The sequence below is a fragment of the Saccostrea echinata genome, unplaced genomic scaffold, assembly GCF_033153115.1.
Source record: "Saccostrea echinata isolate AGI-Se365-2 ecotype Australia unplaced genomic scaffold, CSIRO_AGI_Sech_v1 ptg000002l, whole genome shotgun sequence".
NCBI lineage: Eukaryota > Metazoa > Mollusca > Bivalvia > Ostreida > Ostreidae > Saccostrea > Saccostrea echinata.
The window spans coordinates 8,132,625-8,147,462 of record NW_026889751.1 but is presented as its reverse complement, the minus strand read 5'-3'; the positions used below and the strand labels follow the sequence as shown (position 1 = coordinate 8,147,462).

The following is a 14,838-nucleotide window of genomic DNA, read 5'->3' as shown; positions in this document are numbered from 1 at the left end:
AAATTGAATGCTTCCATGTGTGTATTGTCAAAAACTAGAAAAAATTTCTTTTAAAACATAAATTGTATGTGAATTTGTATAATAAAAGCACAGACACTTGATGATATATATTTTTCTTATTAAAACAAGCATTCTGAGAGTATTGCATTAGCAATACTAGTCCCCTACCGGCAAGTGTAATCTGGTTCCGTTCCCGTTAAGAATTGAAAATGCCATAATTCCGTCAAAAATTAATGAAGCGGGATGAAATGCAAACTTGATCTATAACTAATCAAGGTGAAGCCACATACCAAAAATCAGCTCAATATCTACAAGCGTTTAGAAGAAAATTGCGGAAAACCCGTAAAAATTGAAAAGGCCGTAATTCCGTCAAAAATCAATGAAGCGGAACGAAATGCAAACTTGATCTGTAACTCATCAAGATACACTCACATACCAAAAATCAGCTCAATATCTGCAAGCGTTTAGGAAAAAAGTGCGGAAAACCAAGTGGGACAGACTGACAGACAGACAGAGGGACAGACAGACAGACGGACAGACAGACAGACAGACGGACGGACAGACTCAGAGGAAACCTATAGTCCCCTCCGGTTTCACCGGTAGGGGACTAAAAAATATATATATAATCCCATACTTAATTAGGAATGGGGTTATATTTTTTTAATAAGAAAAATATTTAACATCAAGTGCCTGTGAATGAAAAGGGGAGTTCCATAATCATTGGTGACAACAATTTTGATTGATGGACAGGATCTGTTATTAAAAATGTTGAAATTGTTGTTCTGTCATAAAAAAATGGACCCATTTACTGGATACCAGTAATCCTCATTTATTTGAAGGTGAAGATTTTTAGAATAAATATTTAGAAACAAAAAGTAATTGTTTATGAAGCTTTGTGGGCTTTAATTTCTATCATTCCAACAATACAAATAGTCATAGAACTACCTTATATTTTGGTCTTGCAATGAGTAGTAAAAAAATAGATGATATGTTGCATTAATATTATATACATTATATAATATGTGCATAGGAATGTTTTCATCTATCGGATTTTTTTCATATGTTTTGAAGGTGGTAAGGTTACTCTGAAAAAAGTGAAATCATTTCTTCATCATAAATTTTTTATGTGTTGCTCCTTGCAATTTTTTTTTGTATGAAAAGCAATGGTATTCTTTCAATTTTCAAAAGGTCATTCCTATAAATACATATGATACTAAATATATAACAATACTTGTTAAAATCATATAGAATACATTGGGGATATGATAAATGTCATATGTATGTTTGTCCTTGACCTATAGCTGAAGATATCTGTACACATAGACAGTAGAGTTGTAGAGATTATTCTGAGATCCAATCCAGAGATCTTGTTGATCGTCAGTACAGAGAGCATATAGATTCCTTGGACACTGATCTGGATCAAATAGGAGGGCAACAAACTGCCCATCAGCATTCAACAGATGAACGTTGGAGAAACTGCACACCAGGATGTGTCCCAGAATATCTGTACAGATTCCAGTTGGTGAAAAGGCATATTGAGATCGACCGGTGTAAGAAAATCGACGCTCTCCAGACTGGGTCATTCCCTCTACCTTCCTGTTGTTTACTATACAAATATCACCATTGATGTTCTCCGTGATGAATACATTGGGGATATGATAAATGTCATATGTATGTTTGTCCTTGACCTATAGCTGAAGATATCTGTACACATAGACAGTAGAGTTGTAGAGATTATTCTGAGATCCAATCCAGAGATCTTGTTGATCGTCAGTACAGAGAGCATATAGATTCCTTGGACACTGATCTGGATCAAATAGGAGGGCAACAAACTGCCCATCAGCATTCAACAGATGAACGTTGGAGAAACTGCACACCAGGATGTGTCCCAGAATATCTGTACAGATTCCAGTTGGTGAAAAGGCATATTGAGATCGACCGGTGTAAGAAAATCGACGCTCTCCAGACTGGGTCATTCCCTCTACCTTCCTGTTGTTTACTATACAAATATCACCATTGATGTTCTCCGTGATGAACTTTATGTAGGAAACATCATCAATCCCATGTAGTTGAGGTGAATTTTGCTTTTTGTTTTTCCTCTGATAGGACTGGAGGTCCTGGAGCTTTTCTCCTTCCTTGCTGTACCTGGTGAATTTACATGTATTGCCTTTCATCATCCCTACCAGAATATCTCCATTAAGACGAGAGGAGTGGATGGAGTAGGGTCCCCAGTCAGCTGTGGTAAGAAAAGTTGTGGTTTTCTTGGCACTGCTGACTCTGTAGATGGCTCTATGAACAGTATCTGTGTATAGTAATTCCCCTTCTGAAGTCATTGTATGGTAACCATTGTTATTTGAATTGGTGGATATTTTCTGGAGGATATTTCCCTGCATGTCAGCCTGGATTAGGTTTCCTTTGTCATCGCTTGCCCAGAACTTTTGAAATGGTGAAGGAGATAAATAACAGAGAGAACTCAATTGAGAACGAATATTTATCTCCTTTTCTTTTTTAACATTGATGGCAATTTTTCCCGTTGTCTGACTTACCGTTGTCGAGACTGGTGGTAGTGTGATTTGTACACTTTCTTTTTCTTCTCTTTTTTGGATTTTTTGTTTACTCTGACTAATTTTTCCAAATTGCTTTTCTATCTCTGCCTTTCTGATTGTACCTTTTGTAAACTCTATTGAAACAGGTTGGTGTGCTTCTGGAATCTTTAAAATTGGAACATTGGCCATTTCTTTACAAAATTTGATAACATCTGATGGTTTACTTGATAGCATTTCTCTGTCATAATCCTTGATAAGTTTCTGTAAATAGGAAATGTAGTCTTCTGATTTCTTTTCTTGTTCTTCCATTTCATCCAATATAAATTTCTCCATTGTATCAAGTTTAGCATTATTATCAGCCAATATGGTATCCAAAGTCACCTTAATTTCATCTGCACTTTTCTTCATGGATAGTCTTGTTTGTGCTATTTTCTTTCTGATGTCTTCCACCCTTTCTCTCTGACACTTTAGATTTTCTACAGATTGAGGGAAGACATTATCTCGAATCTTGATTAACTCTTTCTGACTTTGTTGTAGACTTTCATTGTAGACGAGCTCAAGGTCACGTACTTGGTGACCATTGTGATCTGTTGTAAAGCATTTCGAACAGATAGGAACTTGGCAATCACTACAAAAGAGCTCCAAGACCCTTGTGGGGTGAACACTGCATTTTTCAGAAGGTAATTCTTTTATTCTATCCTGGTAAAGTACAACTTCATGTTTTCTATGTACCCTTTCCTTGAGATGGTTGTCTCTGCATTGCTCACACATCCGCTGGTGACAGGTGTTGCAGTAGAAGCCTGAATAATTGTAGCAAATGGCACATTCTACATAGTGTTGACCTGTGCCTTTACTGGTACTTTGGCTCATACTGGCAGAAGACACTTATCTAAAAATACATCAGAGTACAGTCAAACCTGTGTGTACTTCAAAGATCAACATTGTAGCTAATAAATTCAGCTCTGGTCCAATTTTCAAAAGCTAAAATCTAGAATGGACTTGATAATTTATTTCAGTTATTTTTTATTGAAGTTTCAATTACAGAGTTCCAACTTTTTTATTTTACAATATTCATGTATATTAAAACTTAATGATTTTTAATCTAAGAAAACAATTTAGGCAAAGATTTGTCATTCATCACGGTGTTTGTGGATTCAGTCAAATCTGTTTGAATTAGTCCCCAAAGGTGAAAGGGAACCTGCTCATAATTCAGTCTGGAAACACCCCCCCCCCCCCCAATCCTCACAGTGATAAATCAATAAAATTCTGTTGTGCAAAAATCTATGCCAGGTTTACATGCACTCACCAAATCAAACTATATCCATCTTTGTTATGATGTTTTCACTACATATGATGATTTAATATCTTCACTGTTGTTATAGTCAGCCATGTGTAAATAAATCTTCATTTCTGTCTAAGGTGGTTGTTTGTTATGTTTAGATTAATGCTTGACTTAACAACACTTTCAGTTGTTCTGTTAAATGTCTGATGCAAATTACAAAACTCAGAACCCACCATATTCTTGTACTACAATTAATTAATCTTATGCTTCCATCTGGATTTCTGTAAAAGTCTCACCATCACATTTTCTTAATTTAAAAATAGCAAATTATTAAATTTCTAGTTACAAATTTCTAATTAAAAAATTTTAAAGTTGATATTATTAAAATTTATTAGTTTGAAACCACAAATTAGTTCCTTTTTTTTTATTATAAATTAGTCCTTTGTTATAAATAAGTTCGCTTCTGATTATCATTTCTTTTCAAACATGCCTAGATATAAGGAAGAAATTATCCTAAGATAAAAGTTCTTATGCTTAGAGGGAATGGATTGAGCTTATATAGTAAAGTTATAGTTATTATAAATTATTTATTTATTTTTTTTGTTTGTCCTTTTTTTTTAGAGAGAAAGAAGGCAATAAATTACGAAAGCCTATTAGGATCAATCTTTGGAGAGAAAAAAATTAAAAGGCGTTATAACTTGATGAGATCTAAAATCGTGGAATTTTTTTAACCTATGCAGCGAAATGTAAAAGAACGAGTTGCTAGATACGTATATAACTCTTCTGTTACTAAGGTAAGAACAGTGTCCTTTTATTTGGAAATGGCTACCTCGAATGTTGATTACTACGCTCGACAAAAAGAATTGCAAGATGTCATCCATGAACAGTATGTATCTGCATATACTTAGTAGGATTTCCAAAATACAGATCATAAAATTTCCTACTGGCTTGTAATTTTGAAGAGCTCGATATAAATGCCCGTGATTTAATTCAACCGCCACTGAAGAGCTTGTTCACACATGATATTCTGATATACCCCACTGGATGAAAATATTTTTGGGATTGAAGATTACTTAATTTGTTTGCATATTTCCTAAAACTGTCAGAATTTAAACATTTTTTACGTTTACAGAGAAAGGAAGCGAGAACAACTAGAACGACAGCTTCAATTATTATGCAGGAAAGACGATAGACTGTAAGTTCAAGAGATACCGTGTTTTATTTCACTGCCAGTCTGATGGCTTATATTGTCAGTGTTCTGTAATCTGACAGCTGATAATGTCAATTGTCAAAGTAAACATTTAATATGACAAATGTGGTGTTTAACAGTTTAGTCATTTAGTAAAATTAATTTTTTCTTCATGTAATACAGGTCCAGTACACTCTCTTGATATAGCTTGAATTAGCCATATAGCTTTATCAGGGACCTATATACTAACGGGATAGGCAACTCTCGCAAGTCTCGCGATAGCTCGTAAGTTGCGGGATTTCGTTAGTCACTTTTAATTAAATATATTTCTTTAGCTATCAAATATTTCAGAATAAAATCTTAATTTATCTATCAAAAAATTATTCAAGATTTGTTGTTAGCACTGTTTTTATTCCTTATCTTAGTAGTAATTACATTTATTTAAAAATCAGTACGGACCCCTGATCGGCCGTATTTCTGCGAAATCGCCGATTTTGGTAGTTGTTTACTTAATATCTAATTTATTTTATAATATGTGCTTTAAAATTTATTAAATATCCATTCTGATACACAAAAAGAACAGATTACATTAATCAGAAAACAAGCTTTTTACTGGGAAAAAACGTAGTTTGAAAAACTTGCAGTGTTGTGTGTGCCGTTTTGGGTAAATAAACATGACGCTAAAGGAGTTGCCTATCCCGTTAGTATATAGGTCCCTGGCTTTATTAAGCTATTCAGAATAGCTTGATTTATCTATTTTATCTCACTTTTTTCTTAAATGTGTTATTTTTTCAGCATGTACAAAAAGTTGCACCTAGGTGCAGTGATATGTTCAACCTTAAATTGTTCTGAAAATAGTGCATGTAAAAATTGTTCATCAAATTGTGTCTCCTTGAGAGACTTTGTACTCAAAGTTTTAAAAGTTCTGGGGCTATATAAAGCAATTGATTTGTGACCACACAGTTATTTCTTGAACGAAATTATAAAGGAGGTCAATTTAATATGGTCAACAAGATAATTGATAAATCAAGAGATTATACTGGACCTGATTAATACAGAGGAGAATCTATCTTATATGATATTCTTATATAACTTATTCAATTTATTTTCTAGACTACAAACTTGTCTCAAATTGAATATATTGTAATGTGTGGAAATCTCATATAAATTAAAAAAAAACAGTTATAAATACATTTTATCAACAATTATATGATTTTTCCTCCAAAATTTATATATCTGAATAGATAAAAAATAGAAGTTTTTTGACAAATTATCATTTGATTAAACAGGTAGATTGATTACTTTCTACTTGCTATCACAGTCGACGAGTTAGTAAAATGCAGGGAACAACTTGTACCAAACCAAACCAGATATCGGCAAAGTAATTTTGTGTGTGTGCCTCTTGCACAAAATATCAAGAATTATCATTCACTGGAGCATTATTTTCATGATCGAGACTTTCATAAACAACATATCTCCACACAAACATTTCATTCATAGTCACAATTTCTTTTTGCAAACATTCTATTGAATTATTGCACATTATTTAAGACTGCATACATTTATTAGGTATCCATTTCTAATTAACACTGTCTCTTTGAGCTTTTGGGAAGGTATGAAGGATTTTTTTTACTCAACAGATAATGGTGATCTGTCTTATTCATGAACTACCACTTGCTTATATAAATGCACAGATATATCTTTTTCAGGACTGGATTTTGTGTGATAGTTGATGAGCATTTGCATATTAATTCAGAAGAAAATAAGATAATGATCAATACATATTTTTGACATAGAAAACATTTCTTGTTGAATCATATTAATGTTTCATCAATCTAACTTTACAAATTTGTTTGTTGTTCAACCCTTCCTCTTTTTGAAGGAAAACAGTGGTATTTTTCTTTGCTTATATCATGCGTATCTACTTAGTTTACTATACAATGCATATATAACATATTATTTGCAAATGCAAATAAACACTGTCTTCTTTCTGAGGGGTTTTACGCAAATGCAAGTAATCTACCTTTATTATCTGGGAAAATATAATTTTTTGCAGAGCAAAGCTTAGAGCAAGCAAGCTTCAAGCTTACTGGAAAAGAGTATGCGAGGATCAACGGAGAAGTCAACAAAGAAACCAAAATATCATACGGGAATTCTCTCGCATTGACTCCCATCTCACGACTGTGTCTGCTAAAACAGAAAGGCTACGATTGTTAAAGGTGAATAGAAACATACACTGTTACATTCAAATCATGGTCAATGGCGAATAAGAATATGCATGTTTTTGAACACTGGCCTTACTAAGTTTTTTCACCAAGTTATGTAATTAACAGCTATTTAATTTTGGATGTTCCATTAAATAAATAATGAAATGGCGGAAATAATTATGAAAAAAAGTCAGTAAAACATGCCTTTTCTGTGACAGTATCTTTTTGAAACTGAAACTGAAACAAATATAAGAAATGTAGTCTGAAACTGTTGTGAACATGATTTCTTATTTCTTAAAATTTGCCTTTTTTTTAAGTTCAAAAAACAAATTTAAAGTTTTTGACCAGAAACTCATTCTTGAATTTGACCTTCACTTTATTGCAAATAATCCTCTCTGACACCAAATGAATGACAGTTTTTTAAAAAGTTTATTTCTTTAAATTTTATTTTTTTTTGAAAAGTTTAACTTGTTTTGAGATTTGAAAGAAATCTGGCCTGAAACTTGTTGATAGGCAGACATACAGAATGTTGTTACAATAGAGCAAAAACATAAGGATGGATGAAGCAAAGGTTTAATGCCTTGCCCATTTCATGTCAGTGGCAAAGTAACACTTAACAATTTTCATTGCTTTATGAAACACAGGTATTAATTTTTCATTTTAACTTTGTTTTAGAAACAATATGAGGAATACATAGAGAGGACATACCCTCTCTGGAAAGAACGAGTCAGTGGGAAGGGAAGAGAAGGCTTGGTACAGGAGCATGTGTCCCCTCAACAGGTTTCTTTATCTTTATTTTAGTGAATACAATCCAAAATACTTGAATGTACTTCTGTGTTTATTCATTTAAAGGGGGCATTAAAGAAAAAAAAATGTTGGCATTTTAGTGATAGGATAAAACTCTGGGAGAGCAAGTACAAATGTACAAAGGCATTCCTGCCTGCCATTTAATCTTTTTTTTTTCATTTGGAAATGAGATATTTTGAATTATAAAACCTCAATACTGTAAAGACACTTTTTTCCACGTGGTCACTATTCTGCTAAATCACAATTTCTTCTGTTTAATCAGCATACAGAAAATTATGCAGATTTCTTGGATTGCCTTTGTATGCCTTAAATGCAGTTTAAGCACGCTGTTACAAATTTCTGTGGAAAATTTGTCATCGAGTACATAGTGTAAATTAAACCCATGAAATAAGTATGTCTTAGTTAGATTTTAATCACTGGGGAAATGTATTGGGTAACCATAATTGCTCTTTTGAAAGAGCTATAAAGAAAGCATAAACTTGTAAAAAAAAATTTGAAGCACACTGAATTCATCCTCTTTTTTATGCCCCGCCATGAATATGGCCGGGGCATATAGTGTTTGTCATGTCCGTCTTCCGTCCTTCCGTCCTTCTGTCCTTCCGTCTGTCCTTCCGTCACACTTTGCGTTTAGCTCTGTTCAAAGCTCAGTTTCAAAGAAACTATCCAAGATATTTTTATCAAACTTCATATGCTGATAGATATTGATGAGGGCTATGCAACTGCATCAACATTTTTTGACCTTGACCTTTCCTTTGACCTTGACCTCACTTTTCTTAAATTAGTGTTTAGCTCAGTTTTAAAGATACCATTCAAGATAGTGTAATCAAACTTCATATGTTGATACATACTGATGTAAGCTATTCAATTGCATCAACATTTTTTTGACCTTGACCTTTATTTTGACCTTGACCTCACTTTTCTTAAATTAATGTTTAGCTCTGTTTTAATGAAACCATTCAAGATATTTTTAACAAACTTCATATGCTGATACATACTGATGAGAGCTATTCAACTGCATCAATATTTTTTACCTTGACCTTTCCTTTGACCTTGACCTCACTTTTCTTAAATAAGTTTTTAGCTCAGTTTTAAAGATACCATTCAAGATAGTGTTATCAAACTTCATATGCTGATACATACTGATGAGAGCTATTCAACTGCATCAACATTTTTTGACCTTGACCTTTCCTTTGACCTTGACCTCACTTTTCTTAAATTAGTGTCAAACTTCATATGCTGATACATACTGATGAGAGCTATTCAACTGCATCAATATTTTTTGACCTTGACCTTTCCTTTGACCTTGACCTCACTTTTCTTAAATTAGTGTTTAGCTCAGTTTTAAAGAAACCATTCATAATATTTTCATCAAACTTCATATGCTAATACATACTGATGTAACCTTTTCAACTGCATCAACATTTTTTGACCTTGACCTTTCCTTTGACCTTGACCTCACTTTTCTTAAATTAGTGTCAAACTTCATATGCTGATACATACTGATGAGAGCTATTCAACTGCATCAATATTTTTTGACCTTGACCTTTCCTTTGACCTTGACCTCACTTTTCTTAAATTAGTGTTTAGCTCAGTTTTAAAGAAACCATTCATAATATTTTCATCAAACTTCATATGCTAATACATACTGATGTAACCTTTTCAACTACATCAACATTTTTTGATCTTGACCTTTCCTTTGATCTTGACCTCACTTTTCTTAAATTAGTTTCTGAATCAAACGTCATATGCTGATACATACTGATGTAAGCTATTCAACTGCAGCAATATTTTTTGACCTTGACCTTTCCTTTGACCTTGACCTCACTTTTCTCAATTTGTGTTAAAATGTTGCATTACTAATATACCCTTGGCGGGGCATTCATGTCCTATGGACATATTTCTAGTGTATAACATATCTCCAGATTCCAAGAGATGAGTACTTTGATACTGGAATGGAGGGTGACCCAATGTCACATCGCTCGTATTACATGGAGGGCCCAGAGGAACATGGGAGAGGACCAACCATGACCCCTACCAAACCTACCTCAGGCATGAAGGTAAAGAATCTTTGTGTGCTATTAATGATTGTTGGGGAAAAAAAAAATGATGATTAATAATTTTGTACAAGATTTCATAAAATCCAAACTTATATGAAAAGATGTATGCTGGAGACATAGAAAATGTTGCCCTTATCAAATATATATTTACTTGTCTATTCAGGAGGCATCTGATTATGCAAATCTAAAAGAAGTGAACAAGAAAGACCAATCACAAGCAAGACAGGTTAATCAAGGTGAAAGGGAGCAAGAGACAATGGACAGGCACAGAGAAGTGCAGGCCTCTAGAATATCCTCATCCTCACAACTTCCTCGAACTGCCCCCTCGGGATCTCAAGTCCCTCCCTCCCCTCAAAATATGAGACAGGCAGAATCCTCCCCACAAATGTTACGATCCTCTCAGATCTCTACACAGCAGGTGCCCCCTGCTGATGTCAGTGCAGAAGAGATGGAGGAAATGATGTCACAACCCATACAGAGTGTGACAGTCAAAGGCATTGAGGGGAGACCATTAGAACCAAGGAATACTGAGTCACCAGGAGGTATATGTGATATTTAATTATACAAGAAGAAAAGAACAGGAGACAAATTGTAAAACATCAGTCACCAACTGAATTTATCATATAAGTTTTCATTTTTTTGTACTTAATGAATTCCATTTCCACATACATATCTTTATCATATTTATAATTTTAGAAATACTGTCAACCAATTTTATTCATGTGCATTCATGTTCTAATATATTTACAAGGTTAACAAATGACATACAAATCTGTATGTTGGTTTTTTTTTGTCTTGAACCATTAATTTTTGGATATTAATAGTGCAAGATGACTCATTCTCAATTGTTAAGAAGTCACAGTTTTCTCAAAGGTGATTCACAAATGATGTTGTTAATATTAGATTAGTTTTATAAATTGTCATTTTAACTGTTAAATGGTTTTTAGGTATTTCTCATTCATCAGGAGGTATGGACCCAGGTCAGGATGAGGAAGATAGTGAATTTGGGTCAGAGGTGGATCTCCCTGTGGCTGATGAGCACCACCCACCAGCTCCTCAACAGGTGGCTCCAGACAACATATCAGAGCAAAGCTCACCTGATGAAGAGGTGGCACCACCAATCAAAGCATCTGTACAGCCCAAACGGGACAGGTAAAAATACATTTGTCTGAGGGAAAATTCTGAGGTCATTTTAATTTGATATTTTATGCTGTAGAATCAGAAATGTATAATATACTTGTGATTTATTTACATTATATGTTTTATAAAACTGAATACAAAACCAAAAGGGCATCATGTCAAAAAAGAAATCAGTTGAATATTAGGTAGAGGATATAAATAAAAACTTCAAATTTTTTTTAGACTTGCTCCAACACCTGAGTTGACAGTCCATGGTCTGATAAAGCTGTTGAAGTTTATTCAGTCAGATTTTCAGCATGCCTTGTCTTTAGAAGGATACTATAGATCTCATCCAGCATCTCCAGCAGACAGGCAGAACATAATACAGTAAGTAGCCAATGAAATCACAAATCATATTATTACTAACCAATGAAAACACAGATTATATTTGTAAATAACCAATGAAAACACTGATCATATTGTAAAAAAAAAAAAAAAAAAAAAAAAACAGATCATACAGTAAATAATTTTAAAAGAAAACACCTTTTTTTTAGTAAACTTACATGTACATGTAAGTAACATTGTTTATCATTGTTGATGGTTTACAGATTTATATGGAGGATTACCATTACTGGAATTTTTTTTTTCTCGTTTTTATTTGTTCAAGTGTGTAGAAGTCTTCTTTAGCCTACATTAGAAATCTTTACTGTTATTTAGGAGGGCAAACACTGGATCAGATCTCTCAGGATTGGACAGTGAGCTGGTCTCCATGGTGATACTGGAGCAGATGACTTTGGTCATTAGAAGTTTGAGAACTCCATGTCTGTTGCCAGACTCCATTTTGATGGGGAATATTGACACTATAAGCCAAACTCAGATCAGGTAGGATTTTAATCTAAAGTCTGGAGCTTACATAATGCTGAAAATGCATACAAATAGGCATGGGTATTCGATATATCACAATTTTTTCCCAAGAATATCACCTTTCCATTTTTACACATAATTCTTATTATGATTTTAAGTGAATATCTTTAATTTTTCTACCAAATATGATGTGAAAATGTAACTTGACTTTTTTCATTTGTATTTATTAGAGACATTTTCTTTGATGAAAATGATTTGAGAGTAAACAAAATTTTAGGGTGATGTTAAGAGATGATGCCCAGCCTCTGTGGGATAGCCTGTTTGAACACTTAGTCCAGCTAGTCATTTGTAAGGTCATGACCCCTAATGAAGTTGCAGCTGTGTTTGTGCCATGTATGGTCTCTGATAAATCTCCATACCAAGATAAGGTAAATTTCTGATGCCAGCAAAAATATATTTTTGTGTGTGTGTGTGTGTTTTTCTCAGTGAAAAATTAGATAAACAAATCTGTCCTTTCCAAGCAATGCATTACTCTTAGGCATGCAAATTCAGAGAGAAATTTATGTACTACAAGTTTTTACTTTTAAAAGATAAAGAAATGTGCACTGACCAGGAGTTGTGAAAGGAAAAAATTGAACACACACAAATTTTTTGAAATATATGAGTACATTCTGTTCTAGATTTTGAAAAACATCTCAGTAGGGATAAAATTGATGAAAGTCAGGGAATTGGTTAAAAAGAAGCTATATACATGTATAATCCATTGTAAATTATTTGTATCACTTTTTTGATCATTTTTTAAACTCTGTTTTAAGGCATTTGAGCTTCTGATGAAGTTGTTGAGGAGTCAGGTGGATGGGAAGCCAGATATGGGGTCCCCCAGGGATGGAATGGACAGTCTAACTAGTAGAAATATCTCAGGAGGTGAGACCTCAATAGTCTTAAAGCTTTCTTTGCTAAAACTGTTTCATGGAAGTTTTGGAAAACTCTTAAGTGGGTTGTTACATAATGAATGATTAAATATGTTCTTCGTATGCATTTTTAAATGATACAGTTAATAACTTTTGTTTATATTGAGAAAATTATTTGACGTAAATATATATTTTTCTTTCTTATTTAGCTTAGGTTATTGTGATTCATATTATTGCAAAATTCAAAACCGCAGACCTTTCTGTAATAAGAAAGGGAAAATAAAGAAAACTTCTTAATTTTTAATGTGTCAACCTTAATTATGTGCCTGAATTTCAGCTGAGATAGGGCCAGATGGTAAAGTAACAGGTACATTGTGTGTCTAATATTAATATCACATACATCTCATCATAGCCAGGGCATGTTGGAAAAAGTTTATGTCCATTTTTTTTAATGTTTTTAAAGGCCAAGCAGAAAAAAAAAGAAAGAAAAGCCCACAAACACTTACACAAGCACAAAACAAAATCTAAAAAATAAATAAATAAAATAAAAAGAAAGAAAGGCAAATTTCACAACTGTGGCTAATTACATGTATCATGTTTTTTTTACAAGTTGCCTTTAATATTCACTGGGAAATCCTGATAACAAAGCACTTTTAAAAGTCTGCAATTCAGGAAATCATTTTGTTCTACATACGTGTATCATCTGTTTGTCTGACAGTTAACCAGTTTGGCTAGTACATGTATATTTTGTATTTAAAAGGTTTGCTTTCATGTAATGGGACATATTAAAAAAAACACTATCTTAGGCTCATTTTGTGTTGCAAAAAGTGGTGTGGATTTAGATGTGTTAGTAATGGATTCTTGGTTTCAATGGTCAATCAAATTTAAAGTTAGAAAAAAACAACATTTTTTGCTTTGTTGTATAAAACTTATTCCATATTGTAATGTATTTGTATTTGTGACAGTTCCGCCCCTGAAATTCCCTGGAAGTTTGATTGACAGATCCCAGACTTACAACAGTGATGATGATACAAGTGTTATCACACAGAGTGTCACAAGCTCAAAGATCCCCCTCAATGGTATGGTTATTTTCTATTCATAGTCATTTCAGATACCACCTTATATCTTAAGTCAACCTTTATTAAACAATTTTATGGTGAAATGTATGGTGTTGGGTTCTTAAAATTGTGTGGGTACATATACAGTAAAACTTTGATATCTTGAACATGGATATACTAAAAGCAGAATTATATTCTATTGAATTACTGATCCCAATCCTTTAATGAAATTTAAAAAAGAATTTTAAATTCTATATCTCAGACTCTCAGATACATGTATTTCAAATTAATATATCAATCTTTTCAATACTTTTCCATTTGTTTCTGTTCCCACAAACCCTTGGCAGATTATGCCACTAAAAATGTCAACGATATTTCATTGTATGAAAAAACTTTGCCGTCTCACAAAATTTGAGATATTAAGGTGTGACTGTATGTAAAGCCTTAAAAATACAAAGCCTTAAAATATTTTCTTGGATGTGGGTAGTTGTTGGATAAAACCTTCTTTACATTCAAGTGATTTCAGTAATACATACATCCTAACATTATGAAGTGCAATATTAAAAGGAAAACAATTGCAACAATCTCAATTTAACAGAAAAGTAACAATTTTGTGAAAAAAGTAGGTTTAATACTTCCTTTTAAAATAATCACCAAAGTAAAATTGCTAACCTAAGCTGATGATGTGTTACACTGTAATTTTATTGGGTAAACATTGGTATATGTGTGTCTTGTCTATAATTATTCAGTACCATTTAAAGGCAAACGAGGTGAGTAGGTCACAATGTTGATGTTGGC

General features: G+C 33.1%; 2 protein-coding genes across 2 annotated transcripts in view; one reads left to right on the top strand and one right to left on the bottom strand.

Annotated features, from left to right (window-relative positions):
* Positions 1-14,838, top strand: part of LOC133203983 (usherin-like) — a 72,620-nt gene that overhangs the window by 54,482 nt on the left and 3,300 nt on the right. Inside the window, exons 65-77 of the mRNA XM_061339776.1 lie at positions 4,628-4,714; positions 4,961-5,023; positions 7,074-7,236; positions 7,900-8,004; positions 9,954-10,088; positions 10,252-10,630; positions 11,036-11,240; positions 11,451-11,594; positions 11,925-12,089; positions 12,349-12,499; positions 12,887-12,995; positions 13,320-13,349; positions 13,948-14,061. Of these exons, the coding sequence (XP_061195760.1) occupies positions 4,628-4,714; positions 4,961-5,023; positions 7,074-7,236; positions 7,900-8,004; positions 9,954-10,088; positions 10,252-10,630; positions 11,036-11,240; positions 11,451-11,594; positions 11,925-12,089; positions 12,349-12,499; positions 12,887-12,995; positions 13,320-13,349; positions 13,948-14,061 (1,850 nt within the window). The remainder of the gene's footprint in view (positions 1-4,627; positions 4,715-4,960; positions 5,024-7,073; positions 7,237-7,899; positions 8,005-9,953; positions 10,089-10,251; positions 10,631-11,035; positions 11,241-11,450; positions 11,595-11,924; positions 12,090-12,348; positions 12,500-12,886; positions 12,996-13,319; positions 13,350-13,947; positions 14,062-14,838) is intronic.
* LOC133199900 (uncharacterized) lies at positions 838-3,927 on the bottom strand. Its single transcript, XM_061335709.1, has 2 exons — positions 3,853-3,927; positions 838-3,435 (listed from the first exon to the last, which is right to left on the bottom strand). The coding sequence occupies exon 2, from the start codon at positions 3,414-3,416 to the stop codon at positions 1,689-1,691; it is 1,728 nt and encodes a 575-aa protein (XP_061191693.1). The 5' UTR covers positions 3,417-3,435; positions 3,853-3,927; the 3' UTR covers positions 838-1,688.